This window comes from Cloeon dipterum, chromosome 4 (genome assembly GCF_949628265.1).
Source record: "Cloeon dipterum chromosome 4, ieCloDipt1.1, whole genome shotgun sequence".
Taxonomy (NCBI): domain Eukaryota; kingdom Metazoa; phylum Arthropoda; class Insecta; order Ephemeroptera; family Baetidae; genus Cloeon; species Cloeon dipterum.
This window is the reverse complement of record NC_088789.1, coordinates 16,406,002-16,423,425: the sequence shown is the minus strand read 5'-3', so window position 1 is coordinate 16,423,425 and position 17,424 is coordinate 16,406,002. Positions and strand designations below refer to the sequence as shown.

Below are 17,424 nucleotides of genomic sequence, written 5' to 3'. Positions count from 1 at the left end.
CATAATGCTAAAGAGAGTGGAAGAAAAAAGGGCTTCGCTCTCAGACTGAATGAAGAGGTCGTTATTGTTTTGCCGTCTGGCGCTTCTAGGAAAATGATGATAAAAGAGCAAACAAACAATGAAAGAAACCCGTCGTCGTCTGCAAATGAAAAATGGTTCCATGAAGATGTGGAGAACTGCTGGCTGATTGTTTTCGCTTTTGATATTTGACATAGAACACCGTGCTGCTTTGTTTGTTGGAACATGGGCAGAGTGCGCGAGAAAATCCAAATTGAAACGAACCAGAGGAGACTTATTTCTGATTGTGAGGGCAAAAATATGAGATTGCTGCTATATTACGACACTGTGGTTAAAAAAAAGATTCTCTTGAACTTCCTTGTGCACAAAACTTTCCTGGTATTTTTAGCACTTTCGTTTTTGTCTTTGACACTACATCCCACAAGATAATCCTTCATGAACATTTTCCTCCTCTCGCCCACTCTTAAATCATCACTCGAGGACAACGAGTTTGGTCTGTTTCTGATGAATTGGACCATCACCATGTGCTAGCCCGGGATAACTAAAAGCACCGCCTCCGCTGATAGAGAAACAGAGCAAACGCAAATGTTTTGATTTCATTTCGGCTCCCTATTATTTCGTTGCTGTGTGGAGCTCTTTGTTTGTCCGGCATATGGAGCTGAAAGTACGACTATAGTGTGTTTAAATTCGGAATGGGCGATGAAGTAATGTGTTTGCTCTGAAAATAGCAGAATAATATGAAGAATGATTCTGGCAAATAAAACGCAAATGAATGATATGAATTTCAACTGCGATTTACTCGAGCAAAAGAGAAACAATAAACGGAATGAAATTCCCGCGCCATTCAGGCAACCATTTCATCAGTGTGGTAATCAAATTCCCGAGTAATCCAAAAGCTGCCGCACCGCTTTTTACAAATTGGTCCGCAACACTGTCGAGATTTCTCTCTCTCTCTCTCTCTCTCTCTCTCTCTCTCTCTCTCTCTCTCTCTCTCTCTCTCCAGTTCCCGGCAGCTGCAGCGGCTGCACATTTCCAAGGCAATTCCAGCCAGCATAGTCATACAAGCATAAAACACACACACACAGTCTCTTCCTCTAGCGAAAAAGGCAGCGAGCGAGCGCGTGAGAGAAAAAGGCGAGGGTCGCGCGCGGCGAAAAAAAGCGGAGCAGCATCTCATAATAATATGGAGTGGATAACTTTTCCCCTGTGCATGCTAAAGCAGTAGCACATCGTTGGTTGCAGAATAATAATACAAGTACTCGGGGCTTATTCGGGGCCGCCTTGTTACTAATTCAAGCTAATGCCGCGCGCCGCTTCCTTCCTCGCTCTCTTCTTTCCCACACGCGCGCCACGATCCGAGCAGGGGGACCCTTTATTGCCGAGAGCTCAGGTGCCTGTTCACAAAATATTAGCTCCGCTCCCGAACAGGATAATACCACTCATAATGCAACGTGGCAACTGTTCTTTGTTCAAATTTTAATCTTGAGAAACGGACCCCATACGTCCAATGCTCGGAATCGACGTGTACAAAATTTTATTTTCTCGCTATTGTTCCTCTATTAAATTCTAACAAATAATTTGCAGTAAATGGGTTTTAATAATTTTTTTATCAGTAAAGGTTGGAAATAATAATGTTTTAATTTTTTTATTCAATAAAATCTTGGTAAAAAATGTATGACCCACTGACTGAGTGTTTGTGTCGGCGCATTGCTCAACAAGTTTTTCATTTCTACGGCCCCATGGCTCTCTTTGATTGAATTACGCTGGTCGAGCACGCATGATACAGGCAGAAACTTTTGCTAAAAGCCAACAAAGTTGACCATTTTGCGTGCAAGGGGTGTTCCGGCGCAACAGATGCGCGCTCTGGCAGTGCAGCCCCATGAGTGACAAGCCAACAACCGGCGTAAATTTCAGGATGGGCCTGCATTAAAACTTGTGTGCAGCTTATCAGGCGAAAGAGTTATTAGCGAAAAGCTGTCTGCCTCAGTCCCTCCGAGGCGTCGTGTGAGTTGGAATTCATTAAAGGCGGCATTGCAGATTAGCGAGCGCGTGCTTCAGCAAGAAATTGAACAGCTGTGTTCGGTGACAATTTATCACTGTCCTCTCAGCTTGCCGAATTTGTTGCCAGTGTTTAATTTTAATTGGAAAATTATGGATACGAGACAGACGGATGATGAAGAGGGATGATTGCGCAGGCGGGATTGTCGTTTCAAAGCAGTAAAATTGAAAATAATATATATCCCTTCATGTTTACTTGCAGAATTGGACAGGGATATTGTGTAAGGTAGGAAATTTTCAACAGTAAAAATTGTTAAGGATTGTGCATTTTTGTAAGGGTAAATTTAGTGACTTGCATCTCTTGTAAATAAATTTTCAACGGGAGGTGATTCAGAAGCCTTTGCAGCAAAATCTGTAGTTTGGGTTTGTCTTGCTGAAGAGGTCTGAGGGGCAAAAACAGTTGCAAGATAATTTTTTCTTCACTTGTTCACTTTTATCAACTCATCCTGGACCCAACAGATCATTTTCTGTCTCATATTTGTCGTAGCATAAATCTTGGTCTCCTCATCGTCAGTCAGCGACGTCAGCGTTGGCAATTGTAACCCTGCAGAAGCTCGAGTGGCATTGGAAAATATTATCTTCCCTAGAGCGAATTTCTCCAGCATCAGGCAGATAAATAGCGAGACGCAAAACTGCCACCGCGTGAGTTGAATGAGAGCGATAACCGCACACGGCGCACGAGCCAAACTTTTCGAGATGTGCTCATGCAAATGAGTCGGACAGGCGCCGAGTGAAATGGAGACAGGCATAATCATGTCGGCTGGCAACACCCTTATCTGCGTTTGACAGAACGAAATATCGACGCCCGCTCGCTCGCATCCTGTGGGCAACGCGCTCTTTACTTATGCAACCACCATGGCGGGCGAGCGTTTATTACGAGAAACCACTTTTGCTGCTGCGGATGGTGCATTATGAAAGGCCCTCTTCCACGCCGGGCCGTAAACCTGCTCCAAGCCAGATCAAGCGTGAATGTGAAGAGTGAAATTCAGAAGGTGAATAGATTTGTCAACGGTCTACATGATAAACCAAAAACGAATAAGTTTTATTAATCCAATTGAGAAGAAAGCAATATTGAAAAATAAAAGCAAGAGATACGTTTTCTAAGCGGGCATTTTAATAAAATATTGCAGTACAGAGATTTACATTAATTTACATTCGATACGTCATTTAACAAAAGCAATAAAATAAATTCGATAAATACACTCTTGTTCTGTTCGAACTCTTTGCATTAGTGAGTGGGAGGAATCCGATATGCTTGACATACGAGTCCAGCGACACTCGACTATTAATTATGTGCATTTGCAGCATGAGGCCGACTATATTCCTAATTGGAATGCTGGTAATCCTACACTTTGTTGATTGTCTCTGTGTAGGATTTCGAAATTGCGAGTACGAAAGGCGAGCTGCTCGCGACAGATTAATGAACGGATTGGATTATCACAGGAGGTATTTTATTGGGAAATGTTTGTTTCATGTTTGTGTCTGTCTGATGGGTTTCGTTTGAACGCACCGTGTTGTAATAAAAAGAAATAGATAGAAACACTAAAAGTTGCTTTCATAGTAGCATTTAAAGATTGATAAACGCAACAAACTATCATCCTTTTAAACCTGCTCAAAGCACCAGAAAACGATACACATGCTATAGGCTTTTAAAGTATATTAGGAAAGATGTATTATTAAATTACATTTAAGGAAAGTCACGAACATACACAGGACTATAATTAAATACTTAAGAGTCTTATTGATTTTGAGGCAACAGTATTATTTTTTAGTCTAACAGCTCACCAGTTACACTTACAAAAATAAAATATTCTAGCTAATCTGGGATCTTCGAATAACGAGAAATCGCTGGGGCTGCATGCAACAAATTATGACGCGGTGCAGAGAACCATCAAAGTTCCAAGAACTTGACACCGTACGTGTCTGCACGCATTGGGTTGAGTTGGTGAACAGGCTAAAGGTCAAGGATGGCCCAATTTTCAGGCTGTCGCTGCCGGCAGACCGGAGAAATTACTCGAGAGTGCAAGTTTTACGCCTTCTTCGCGGTGGTTTCGTCAGAAAATAAAACATGCTAATCAACGCGGCGGCTCCCACATGAAAAGAGTTGAGCTTGGCCACTGGGGGCAGCGCTCTCCTTTCAGCGATTCGTGCAACCCACTCTGCTTGCGGCTCAATAAAATGAAAATGCGGGTATTCTCCAACCTGGTTTGCCCACATGCTAATGTGCCTGCGAAATTTACGAAACGATGGATTCGAATAGAATAACCAAATTGGAATTAAATGCACGAGTGACTTCGGCAGTCAGCAAAGGATCTGCCTCAAGGGTTTCTGTTCTGAATGACTGCTTCACGTGCAAAACTGATGTTCACGATTGTAGAAATCCTTTGGTATATCTGAAAATTCTCATTTTCAGTCCGATTTCAAGATTTTAACGGGTATGCCAAAATCAATGGTGTGAAACTCTTGAAAATGAATTATTAATTAAAGAGGGCAATGTCATGACATTTTATTACTTTATCGCTGCAGTTATTTACAAAGGCTTTTCATTTGAAATGTTAACAAGCCGTCTTGCATGCAACAATCGCAAGAAAAGCGACTTTTCACATCAGCAGGGAGTGACGAGCAATTAATTCCCACGCTATAGCCGTCGGCAAAAGAAAAAAAAGCGTGCGAACCGTCTCGAAATCAATAATTAGTGCAGCCGAAATTCGCAAAATGCCCGCATGACACGCGTCACAGTCCCCAATCGGCGACAGCGACGTGGAAAACGGTCACGGAAAAGTCGAAGCGGAAAATGCAGCATCGAGTGGGTCGGCGAACAAGGGCGGTGTTTTCGAGACCGCCCAAAGATCTGGTGGCTGCCTGCTTTTTCGAGGTTAACGATCGTCGCGGACTGTACTTACGTTTAGCCGCCGACTCGACGGTGTCTTGGACTCGCAGTTCGCGTCAGCCGACGGCTCCGACACCCGATTATTGATAAGGATTCAAGCGGCTGACTAATCACGGTCACCAAACAAGACTTCTTCACTCGATTCACGAGAGGACTGCAACAGCTGCGGGCCCCACTTCCGGCAGATCGGCGATGCACGAATCAGATGGATTTTTACGCCAGTTCAAATCACGCGCCACGCGTATCGACCAATCCCTGCGTCGTCAAACTCATGCGTGAGAACTCGTAGTAAATTTGGGAGTGTAAACTTGTTGAAACACGTTGGCACGGCTACGCCATCTGCAGCCCTACCGGCCAATCATGGAGCGCGCCTCAAGAACGAGGTGAATTGCAACGCCATCTTTGCGCGCACCAGCAGAGTCTTCCGGCTGTCTAGTACACACATCTTCACTATTACACCGATGGCGAAGTGTTGGTTCTATTATACTCAGTTAGATTAATAGAAAAATCATTTGAATCAAAATGCGAAACAAAAATATCAGAAAAAAAACAGATTAAAAATACCCGGTCATTAAAAGGTTAAAAAGTTCGACCTGCAATTTATCGTTTTGTTATAGAGTAAAATTATCAGAATCCGCGCACTATTATTCACCCTTTAAAACACAGGATTTTTCACAAGCAAAAATTACTTATTGTCTTTTTATTTAGAAATTAAAATATTTGTACCTTTAATTGTTTGGCAAGCAGCAACTGCAAAAAAATCTTGAAACACAATTTTATGAGTGTGACTAAAAATTGAGTATGGCTTGTTTTATTTTCATTTATCGCGTGCTAACTTATTTTATTTTTAGTTCAAATTAAAAGCTCAGCTTCCTCGGTGATTAGTTAGCTGTTTCTATAGAAATTTCCTGCTCATCTGAAGTAAAATGGAGAAATAAACAACTTGATATCACTGAGGAAGCTGCATTTAATTTCAACTGAAAATTTTTATAATAAAATTTAATTTTTTTAAACGTTTGATTGATTGAAGGTTGGTATGATGTTACATTAAAATAAATCACAATGAATGCCCATGCTCACCTCAGAAACGACAGAGTTGAAAATCTCAGACAACGAGACAACCTATTAGGTAATTACAGGTGAAGTAAATATCGTAAAAATATTATAGATGTGTGAAAGAACTAGCCATTGCACAGCGAAAGATATATATAGTTCAATAAAAATAAATCGTCCAATTTATTTTCAAGTTAAAATGGGTTAAGAAAGTAGCAGCTGTTGTCTATATATTATGCCAATAAGGCAGATGCACTTTTAACTTGATGGTAGTCAATAGTTTATTTTATTAAAAAACTTGTTAATATCACAATTTTTGTTTTAATTATTTCAAAAGAAATAAAATAACATTTAAATATTTTTATATCCCTACGTAAATTGAAATAAAATAAATGATGATAAATAATTTAACAAACAATTCTATTGCTATACTAAAAGTGCATCTTATATTTTTTTTATTTTGCTTACATTAGTAATTTTTATGTTATAAATTCATTATTTAAATTATGTATTACTGAAAAATAATGTTTAACTTTATTTCAATTATTATCTAGAAATTTGGAAATAACGTATATTTACTCGCGTTGCCGTTTAATTTTCGCGGAAAATCGGTTTCAAAGATTTCATGCAAACCAAACGGCGAGCACTTTCTCCTTATTGAAAATCATGATTTATTTCGACAGAAGGCAAATATTTGCCAATATTCAAGATGAAAGATATTGAAATCAAGTGAAAAATCATTGACGAACAAAAGTTTTCAAAAAATTCAGCAAAATCTGAAATCGAACTGTTACATTAATAATTATTCAAACTAACAATACATATGATAATCATCTGCTAATTTGTAGTCAACAATTCAAATTGATTTCAATTCTTGCCTTTTATCAATCCACTTAAAAACACTTAAAAACCTATTTTTCTCCCGCAATAAATATTTTTATTTTTAATAAAGAGCTCTTGCGTAACAGAGGAGCACCCTGCGATAAATCTTTGAACTTGACTGAAATTATTGGTTGGTGTGGTTTGATAGCAGGTATTTTAATAAAAAAAAGAACTTTAAATTTGTTACAAATATCTAACTTAAAACTATTTCACATTGCTGGCAGAATCACCAGAAACGTTCAACTTTGCTCATCCTTCTGAGGAAGGTCTTTGTCACACGGTATTTGTCATAAATGCTTCCTCACTTTTCTCTTGACAGTCATTTTTGTGATGGTTATTGTGATATTTTCCCATTTTTTTAAATTCAGAATCAATATTTTTTAAAATAGGTGACCACTCGAGGTTGAGTTCATAATGGCAATAAACATGACAGGAATTTTAGGCCTTACGGAGCTCAACCGTAAAATACATTGATTTTTCGTTAATTAGGAAATAATAATCTCGGATGGCATTTAAAGTTCACCAAGCTGAAAGAGTCGAAATGAGTCAGTCGATTATTCTGGCTATCTCGTCATTCGTATTTTTGCGTTTGACAGGGCTAAATTTAGCGTGTTCAAAGCAATGAGCGGCGTGGGCAGCGAGGAATCTGCAAAAGTGCTAAAAACGTAAATGGGCCTGACAATGAGGAAAGCAGGCGCACCAGTGTGTGGTGTGGTCACATAAACTGCACGTGAGCGATGTAAACAAGCGGGGGGCACGCACTCTGCTTAAATATACGAAACGCGCGGCCCGAGAGCCAGAGAGAATATCCGACTAAAGGTATAAAGGTAAGAAAGATCGCGCGCGCAAAGGAGCGAATAGTGGGGACTCGCGGTGTGCAAATGGAAATAAAAAGAGAGAGAAAGTGAGCAGAGCTGCTGGCCGCCTGTTTTAGCGGGTGGGCCTCTCAGCCAGCCGCGTGTGTGGAGCTGCTGGAGGCGGGAAAAGTCCACGGCGTGGCGGAATTATTATCACACTGCAACACACACTAAACTTGATGCAGTCGGCGAGATCCGAGTCGCGAGCGCGGTCGACGCGACTGTGACTGTGGTGCGTGAGTGAGCAGTGAACGTGACAAAGTGTTTTGTTGACTTCTGCTGACGCCGGACAAAAGTGTTCGTTCGCTTCGCCCAGTGAATTTCAATAGGATTCAACACAAGCCTGGATTTCGCCATCTGAATCACAGGTGTGTAGCAGCTTGCAAAAAATAAATGAAATTTATTTTAGAAAAAAAAATCTCCTCAAGACTAGGTACTTTGAAGCACTTTGGTGACGTTAAAATTTTAAATTTTAAAGGAGGAATTTTATATAACTACCAATGCTTGGGGCTATAAAGACAAACAAGAATCAATTAAAATGGTAAATTAGTACATTGCGACTGTTCAAAATCAAAAGAAATCAGTTATTATATAACTATAAATTTCTAAGGTTCCATAGTTTCACCTGATTGAATTGCCTGGAGTTGTAATTCAATTCATCAGCGATCTAGTAGATGACCTTAAAAATAGAACCACTAATTTTATAATTATTGCAGCATAATTTGTAATTTCACTCTTCACGTGCCCAACCATGGCTGGTTCGAATCGTTTTTCTAGCGAAAACCGCAAATCATCATTAGGCCAAACCCAAATTGCAAAATTAGTGGTCAAATATCGCTATTGCAGAATCGTCGTGTCTATTTTTTTTTGTGAGGTAAAGAGCTGAGAGCAGCTTTCGCAGAAACTCAATACGTTTGGGTGTCAGCGGAGAGGACACATCAAAGTTGCTGCGACGAGAACAGGTTCAATGAGCAACGCGCGCCGCGCATTATTTCTGCTGCCCAAGTAAAATAATTTTTCAGGGGAGCCAGCAGAATGAGAGAGAGCGAGAAATGCTGTGTGCAAATTTTTGTGCCGTCGCCTCTTGAAGCAGAGCCAGTCAGCCGACTCGAAGGCCACTCCGACACTTTTTATTCCGCGTGCACACGCTGCTCAAATATTTGCGCTTCTGAGCTGCGCAAACTGTCAAAGCGCCCAAAATATTCTCAGTGTGCTAGGTCTTTCAGTTTCTCAGTACTGATCAGTATTCACACTTAGCACACTTTAGTAAGAGTTTCATTTATCATTTAGACGATGGATTTACTGAAACTTTCAAATCGTGTACGTTTGGAGAGGTATTTAACTGAAAATTTAAAAATTAATTTATACATCTAGTTCAGATTTGCGACTGATGATCATCAAAAAAATTTTTTTTCGGAAACTAGGCTGCTAGCTACAACTACGCATTTACATTTTAAATTTCAATCACATTCTCAATAATCAATTTGTTGATGTACAATATTTATATGCGCATGAGACAAAAATAGAATAATTCAATGTATTATATAATGTTAAAAAACCTTTTTCATTATTTAAATCAAATCAATTGATCAGACGTAATTAGTTTTCATTCATATTAGTTTGAATTATTATCTTAAAAACACAGCAGCTATTTTATCTTTGTTGTTCTTGATAAACATTTATTTATACAGAAGACACAAACTAAAAAATTTGTATCATTATTCAATATTCAACATGATAAATCAATATTAATTAGCAGTTAATTAACGATGTATATTAGATGTATAAAATAATATATGTTTCTAACGCCTGAAGGGATTATAAAGTAACTAAAGTAATAATAATTAATTTGCTTGTAATATAAATATTGAAATAAAACAACAGGAAATTCTTTCTCCCTAACTGTCATTCAAGAAGGTGGAAACAAATTTTATTATAATCGAAATGCTTGGTGCACATGAGCAAAGGGAGCAGTGTTCGTATCAATTTCTCATTGTTTTTTTCCTGAATGCGCTTTTCAATGCTGTCTCACTACTAGAGTTTCACGTCACGCGTTTTGCATTCACGTTTAAAGGGTTTCTCTGTGACAGTCTAGTGGGCAAGACACACGAGACCTTTCTACGGTTCCACCAGACCGAGGGGTGCATAAACTGGTATTTGTATTTTCAAGGATTCGCTCGGCCTGTGCAAGCACGGTGCTAAAGGATTGAAAGAACCTTGGCCAAGCAGATCAAAACTGAGTGAGGAAGAAAAAACGCGGCGCTTTCAATTGGCGCATTCCATTCACGGAGATAAGTAACGCACGTTGCAAACAAAGAGATGCGAATTTTAATAGGATGCTACACACCGGCTTCGTCTAACAAAAGACGCGCACATTCCTAGTCGCGTTTTTCACAGGCGCAAAAAGCCGGCAAAGAATGTGTTCTTTGAAGTGGCTATAAAAATGACACACTCTGAATTTTGTTCGGCGAATTTCTTCCGAGAGCGGTCCGGTGGAATCTGCGGATGCAAAGGCACACGCAGCCTTGAACTCGTTGCCACTTCCAAGACGTGCCCGCCCTTAATACAAAGCGCTGACTTACTCGTCGCGAAATTTATTAATGGGTTTCGTTGTCTGCTGCTGACAAGCTCTCGTCAAAATTCAAGCCGCAATTTGCGTCGCTGTGCCTGCGTAAAAGCCTTTTTTGTGTCGTCCTGTGCCTTTTGGCCACCCTTCGGCAGGGATTAGCTTTTTATTTAACTCGCGAATACGCTCAGCCGGATTATGAGAAACCTCGTTCTTGTTTCGTTTTTCGTCTGGTGGACGGTCATAAAGTCTTTATTATCCTGGTTAACGAGGCTCTATATACGACTTTCTTCGCAATTTTTGCAAATTTTATTCGTGAAATAAAATATTTCTGTTGAACGCGAGCCCATCAAAACATTTTTAATTTCTTCAGCACGTCCACAAGGACTGCAGATAAACACACACAAAATGAGACGGGTCGTCGTAAATTCGTTCTCCCGCCTGAGGCAATTCATTAAAAAGCCTAATTTCCTTAAGTGTCCACGCTGATCTCATTTAATGCTGAAATGATAGAGCTGGAATTAAATAATTCGAAATTTACTGCCAAGAATGCTACACCAAATTCACTTTTATGGCTATATTTTGTGACCGTCATAGATTTTTTCCAAATTTCTAGAGAAACACTTTTTGTATATCAATTACTGAAATACGTCCGTACCTTGACCTTGCTACTACGCATTTGAAACCAAAACTTCTTTCATGCATATGCGCGCCAAAATTTATCTGCGTAGTCCTTTATTTATTCCGAGTCGGTCTGTGAGCACCAGTCGTTATTTTATGGCACATGGTGGTATGTACGTTTGAGCAGGAAAGAAGTATTTGGCAACCAGAGCCATGCATCCATAGTGGTAATGTGACCTTCGGCTTAAACAGACTTTGCTCTTTGCTAAGTACTTTTTTACTTATGCTCTCAGCCCGTCAGACTGGTCCTCCTTAAAATTTGCCGCTCAATCTTTTTTATGACGGTTTTAGTAAATAATTCAATTCGTCGTCTCCCACCAGTTACCAAACACACTTTACGGCAAATAAAGTGCCAAGAGGCATTTAATTCCGTCGCCGAATTCCTTTCTCACACTGCTGCTCTCAAACGTTCCTCAAGTTAATTGCCTTGTGTTTGTGTTATGGATTGCTTGTCCGGCGTTACTTGAGCAAGACAAATGAATGGTGCCTTGGCTTGCATGAATTATGGCCAATAAGCAAACCATAAACGTGCAATTAAGTAAATAGTGCAGCTTAACATTGCCGGCGTGCGAGTCTATATTTTTTAGTGATGCTTGCAACTTCATGTTAGGCTTTAAATGTGGAGCACCACATCCGCTTTTATTTTCTAACAATTAAACTCCTCATTATGACTCCTAATCAGTTCCACAATATTTATTTTTATTCTTACCGTATTAAAAATTAATTGTAGAAGTTCATTATTTTGCTTAAGTGATCTGCAGAAAGAGCAACCTTAAATCTGTATAGAGTATCCAAGATAATAATACAAAGAGCCAAGAGCGGAACACTAAAAGTTGTAACTTTTTAAGAGAGCTTGTAGATGCTTAAACTTTATTTTTAAAGTATCGTTAAGATCAGCGATGTATCTCAAAGCATAGAGGCAATAATCAATAGGCAGAAATGAAATGTGGAGTTGTCGTTGAAAAGTGGCACATAGCGCTGACTCCCTTATTACACGGGCACGCAGCAAGATGGATAAATTACGCTCACATATTGTGTTGTTGTTTCAACACACACATTTACGACCACACACTGCTATTTTAGCTCGCTGAGTGGAAATAATATATAGGCGTGCACTTTTGAAAAGCAACACTTTTTCTCGACGCTTGCTTTTTATACATTCTCGTGTGTGTGATGTGCGAGGCATGATGCAAGCAAGGATTTGCAGCCGATTAAAGCTGCGCTTTTTACGACTTGATTTACACACTTTTGGTTTTTGTGGAGGAAGAAAGTGGTGCCCAACAAAAGCGTGATTTTGTAACGCAAGACGCCTCGGCAGTCGGCGCAGCTGTGTTGTAAAAAAGATGAGGATCGTAAAATTTCCTCAAATAATAATATGCAAAAAATGTGCAAGCCACGCAGATCACGCTGATCACGTTGGAAGCTTCAAAATTATTTGCTTCAGACGTACTGGGAGTGACATCATTAAAGCACCATTAATTGAGTAACTCTCTATTATCAGAGTCGTAAAAGGCTACTAAACGACGACTAGACCGTCAATAGCTGTGTGTAAAACAATTTTTCTAGCACATTTCCTCGCAATAAAAATAAACCGTCGTCTCCCACGCGCGCCTTTCCTATATGTGCATGGTGCGAGTCATGAGCTGCGTATCCCACATGAAAATTTTCTCGCAGAGCAACAACTGAGAGCGAGAGGCGAGTCTTTGACAAAACACAGCTGTGACGATCATCTTTCTCCGCACTCCAACTTTTCGAAACAACAAATATGAGGGTGTGTGCAACGCAACACGCTTTTAACTTCTGAAAGTCGAGCGAGATGGTATAAAATTACACTGCTTTCAAGAATAATTCAAAAGTTTTCTCTTACGATTTGAATTTTAAATAATTCTTTGGAACTTAACTTGTCTGCAAAATTGCTTCTATGCAACTCTGTTTAGTTTTGAAACAAAGCAAATAATGATGTGCACCCAGGTGACGCGTCACATCATTACTATCTAATCTCTAGCGTGATATGTATTTGTATTAAGAGGCGTTGGCTTCTGGATTTTGTCACTGGTCTGGAGAGCTCCGTAAAGCTTTATAATGTTTCTAAAAACTTAATGCTTTTTGACGTTCATAAATTTAATTGATATTGTCACTGTAATTCATCGCTGTAAAGATTTATTCCGTGAAAAAATGGTTCTTTAACAAATTCCCATTTAAAAACGGGATGATTGAATCAAATTCTAGAAAATTAAAATTTTGTTTGGTTATAGTTTTTCTAATTACTTAATAGATGTGTCGAAATGTCATGGATCAGAGGAAAAAATTGTCATGACGAGAAACTAAACTTTTACCTTGACAATTTGGTGACAGTTCGATCGGGCTCGTTGATTGGAATCTAAAAAGCATATCTTTTTTTTAAATTGAGCCACAGGGAGATGGAATACTGAGGTCTCAAAGATTTTCAAAGTTGTCCTGCAATACCCATAAAAAGGATAATTTTGTCGCAATTGTGTATGACGTAATTCAAAAGTACAGACTGATTTCTGGCTTTTCTTTTTTGAGTTTGATTGACCTCGTGCCAATTTTGTCCTCCGACCCGTGACATTTTGTTATATAGTGAAATTTTTAAGCTTGCTGCAAATGAATTCCTCCTGTCTCAGTTGCTCAATATGTGATATAAAAACACAATTTTAAATCTGTTTGAATCGATTGCATTTTATGCCGAGGTCCAATTGGATGACAGCCGCAATTAACCATTTGCATAATGCTGGGAGATAAGGTTGTTATTAAATTTCCAATGCATATTTCTTGTTTGCCTCTCACGCAGCGGGTAATCCACACGCGCAGAGAGGGACTGATAAATAAATTACCAAGTGCCGCCACTGCTGCTTGTTCAACATGAATGAGGATATTTTTTGCTCTCGCATGCTAATAATGTTTTTGAATGAGTCCATTACTGTCCCGTGAAGCAATTGACCTTTACGTAATATCACCACGCCAGAGGCTTTACACTTTACTCAGCCGCAAAAGTCACGCGAGATAATGAATGATGCTGCCTACACAAATATTGCTATCTTGAAATCTCGGGTCAGGCGGCGTGTGCATTAGGAAATTTTATGGAAAAGAGACTTTACTTTCATCTTATTTGGATGCAGCGTTGCGTGTCACTGCGCCTACTACAAAATTGCCGCTCCACCGACTAATTAGTCAACTGTCGTTGTTGAAATTAAACAACACTTTTCCACACTCTGCTTTTGATTAAATTGCGCTCTCAACTGCGTTAATGATATTAATTTTCAATCCAATTCAAGTGAACCATTGTTTTCTTGAAAAGCATCCTTTTTATCTCTACAGTTACTTGTTAGTTGGCACGCAATGGTTTTGCTGGCATCTAGATCGAAGCACTGCAGGGAAACCGACTGGGAATTAGCACGCTTGGCGTCGAAGAGAGGCCAAAGGTAATCACGGGAGGCGTGAATCCAGAGAGAGTGAAACAGATTGACAGCCGCAGAAAAATCGGCTGCGTGCAGTCGAGAGAAGAAATAACAACTTTGCAAAGTGTGTCGTGGTGCGGTCGTTAAACTCTCCCGGCGCGTAAAATTGCATTTGATTCAAGCCAAGGGAATTTCATTTCATTTGATTCGCAGTCTTGCACAAGAAGAAAAGCTTTCCAATTTGGTAAATCTGTCCGCAGATTATTTCAAAATACGTGACAGTCTATAACTGGAGAATTCAGTTGTGCTGTGGAATGTGCAGTAAAAAAATATCTGAAGCATTATCAGCAAATGACGGCACAGTATCTTTTTTGCTGCTCTCGGAGGATTGGAGGCCCGCGTAGGATATTTCTTAAGAAAATTGCCGTTTCCCCAGATAATCGAGCATATCACGTTTGTTTTTTTGCGCTTTTGCGAGTAAGTCATCACATTCGGCGGGAGAAAACATAAAATTTCTATGGAAAGTTCATTTCGACGTATCATTCGCGCAGATGGTGGCGGTGAAGAAGAAGTAAGAAATTGCAGAATGAAAAGTGTATTTTCGCGAAACACAATGGAGTCATGCTTTAATCGCTGCCGCATTATGTGCCTGAGGGAGCGTGCAAAAAGCAAACAAATTGTTGGCTGTAATTATTTTCACGTTGGCTATCAGCAGCAACCAAATAACACGCTCCGCGTCCATTGTGTGCTTTTGAAATTATTGAAATAGTTGTGATTGAGTTGCTGCTCGACTGACACTTGAGGCACACAATACTGTCTGAGCTGAAAAATGCAGACAATCGCGTGCACTCTGGATGAGAGAGATGCATGAACCTAACAAAGAGCGTCTAACCTTCAGGCGAGATTAAATGCTGCCTATTTGAATTACACTTAATTCAATTGCTACAATTACACCATTAAGTGTGTGTGTGTGCGCGCGCGCTAACACAATAGTAATAATCCAATTTTACGCCAGAGTGGTTTAGACATAATTAAACACTTTCCACCTTTGATTGCTCTGACGATTTAATTTAGTATACAACAAAACCAGAGCTGCTACATTTGAATAAAATGCGAGAGGCTTTCCGGACTACTGGCTTGTCTTGCACGTTGTAAAACACGCTAAAATGAAAATTTATACATTACATTGCGGCTCGACAGGAATTTTATTCAGCAAAGCATGAACTAAGGACGAGGAGTGAAAGAAATGCGATATGGGAAGCAGCCTTGATCAAGGCTTTATCTCCAGCTGTGTGAAAATACATACACACACGAATCCAGCTCCATCGTTTTCGACCGTGCGCGGCTTACCTTGATTCTTACAGTCCGGAACCGACTAATTAATCCTCCTCATAATGAAAAAGAAATGAGGCGCGAAGCCCGCACCACTGTAGGTGCCTAATTAGGCCTATTGTTGCCATTGCTTTGAGAATCGTCATTAGGGTGCTTTAATTGGGAAAATAGCGTGGTTGTTTATTGAAAGAAATCCTCTTAGCGATGGAGATTTTCACTCTTTAATCCGACAGTTCAAAAGGAATTTGGTTGATTTGCGTATTTTGATAAATAATCTCCTATAATTTTCTGTTTACGGCTGTATTTTAAAAATACCAAAAGCTACATTAAAGATTGAAAAACACTGGCTCTAATTCTTCTACGCAACTTGATTGCTGATCCCTGGTTTCGATCCGGCCTCGTTTTGATGATCGCCATTCGTCATTTATCGCCCGATCATTTTTCTTTGTCGCAAACGCGTTCGCTGGTAAAAGGAAATAGAGATGAGAGTGGCCGAATTCCTAGGAGTGCTGATGATCATCTAGCTGACTAGATGATTCCATGGCGAAATAAAATCTTGCAAACAGGTTTGGCCGCGCGCCTGCTTTTCACCTTGATGCCCATTATCATATCTTTTGTGATGAATTTGTGTCCCATTGTGCGCTTTCCTCGCCTGCATAATTGGCCAATGGTGCGGTGATTGTGATTGACTGAACAAAACGCGTGTTGATGTTGCAGATTCTCGCCAGCCGCGGCGGCCCCGGAGCAACGCAGAGAGAGGGCCAAATGCCGACTTTCTTAATATTCATCTGCATTGATCACGCTGCTGGGAACAACCACAAGGCCGCGAGCTGGTGATTAACATCCTAAAAATGCAGCCCGCGATCATTCCGGTAAGCTTTCGCATTGGCGCTTTTGTATTGTCGTCCTCCCACATGTAGGCCCCACATGCTCGTCACAACTCACAAGAAAAAATCACACGCACACACGTGACTCGCGCTGAGCGCGGGCTTTTAGAGTTTTTGTTGTGTTTGTTAATGCCTGACGCAGATTTAATTGGTTTTAGATCTAGATCAAAGTGGCCGAGTTGAGCTGTAATAAATTAGCTAGCCTTCAGTGTTCTGGCAGCAGTCACACACGTTTTAAAAGCAACTCAGCGTGTGCGAGGAGCAGAGCAGAGAATTTTGAATATTGTTAATGTAATTGTGAAGGAATTATTTATAATTATCTCTCCCCTCGCCGTTCTTATATTTTTATGTTGTCTATCGCTAGGCAATTCAGCGCAATTCAGTCTATAAACAATATTTGCGCATAGCAGAGTGATTTGAAATCAGAGAACAAATCGATTTGATTTCTCAATACTAATGAGATTTGAAGTATGTTTTTTTCAATGATATACATGTTTCAAAATTACTGATCCTATATATTAAATAACAAACTGTTATAAATTGAGCAAAATGAAAATAATAATAATACGAAATTAGATCAACAATAAAATTCTTTAAATTATTTATTTAAACACTTAACCGCTGACTCTCTCATTTTCAATGGCTTTCACATTAAGTCTTAAAAAAATATAATAAAAAACTGTCAGTTTTATGATTAAACAGAGGGAGATATAATGAAATTGATTCCATAATTAAGTTCCTAGAAAATTGAGAGGCGAAAAATATAAAAAATAACTCCAAG

The 17,424-nt window shown here is 39.6% G+C and overlaps 2 protein-coding genes across 7 annotated transcripts in view; one reads left to right on the top strand and one right to left on the bottom strand.

Annotated features, from left to right (window-relative positions):
- The window catches only part of LOC135944409 (uncharacterized protein CG43867), a 108,675-nt gene extending 103,502 nt beyond the window's left edge, over window positions 1–5,173 (bottom strand). For 4 of the 5 annotated variants that reach the window (XM_065491322.1, XM_065491320.1, XM_065491324.1 and 1 more), the window contains exon 1: window positions 4,980–5,172. The gene's annotated coding sequence lies outside the window, so the exon portion shown is untranslated. Of the gene's footprint in view, window positions 1–4,979 lie in introns of all 5 variants that reach the window. The other variant, XM_065491318.1, reaches the window with a different exon arrangement.
- A 2,564-nt stretch (window positions 5,174–7,737) lies between these two features.
- Window positions 7,738–17,424, top strand: part of ASPP (Ankyrin-repeat, SH3-domain, and Proline-rich-region containing Protein) — a 110,421-nt gene continuing 100,734 nt past the window's right edge. The window contains exons 1-2 of one of the 2 annotated variants that reach the window (XM_065489828.1): window positions 7,738–8,126; window positions 16,474–16,628. In XM_065489828.1, the coding sequence (XP_065345900.1) occupies window positions 16,608–16,628 (21 nt within the window). In that variant the 5' untranslated portion in view covers window positions 7,738–8,126; window positions 16,474–16,607. The remainder of the gene's footprint in view (window positions 8,127–16,473; window positions 16,629–17,424) is intronic. The other variant, XM_065489829.1, reaches the window with a different exon arrangement.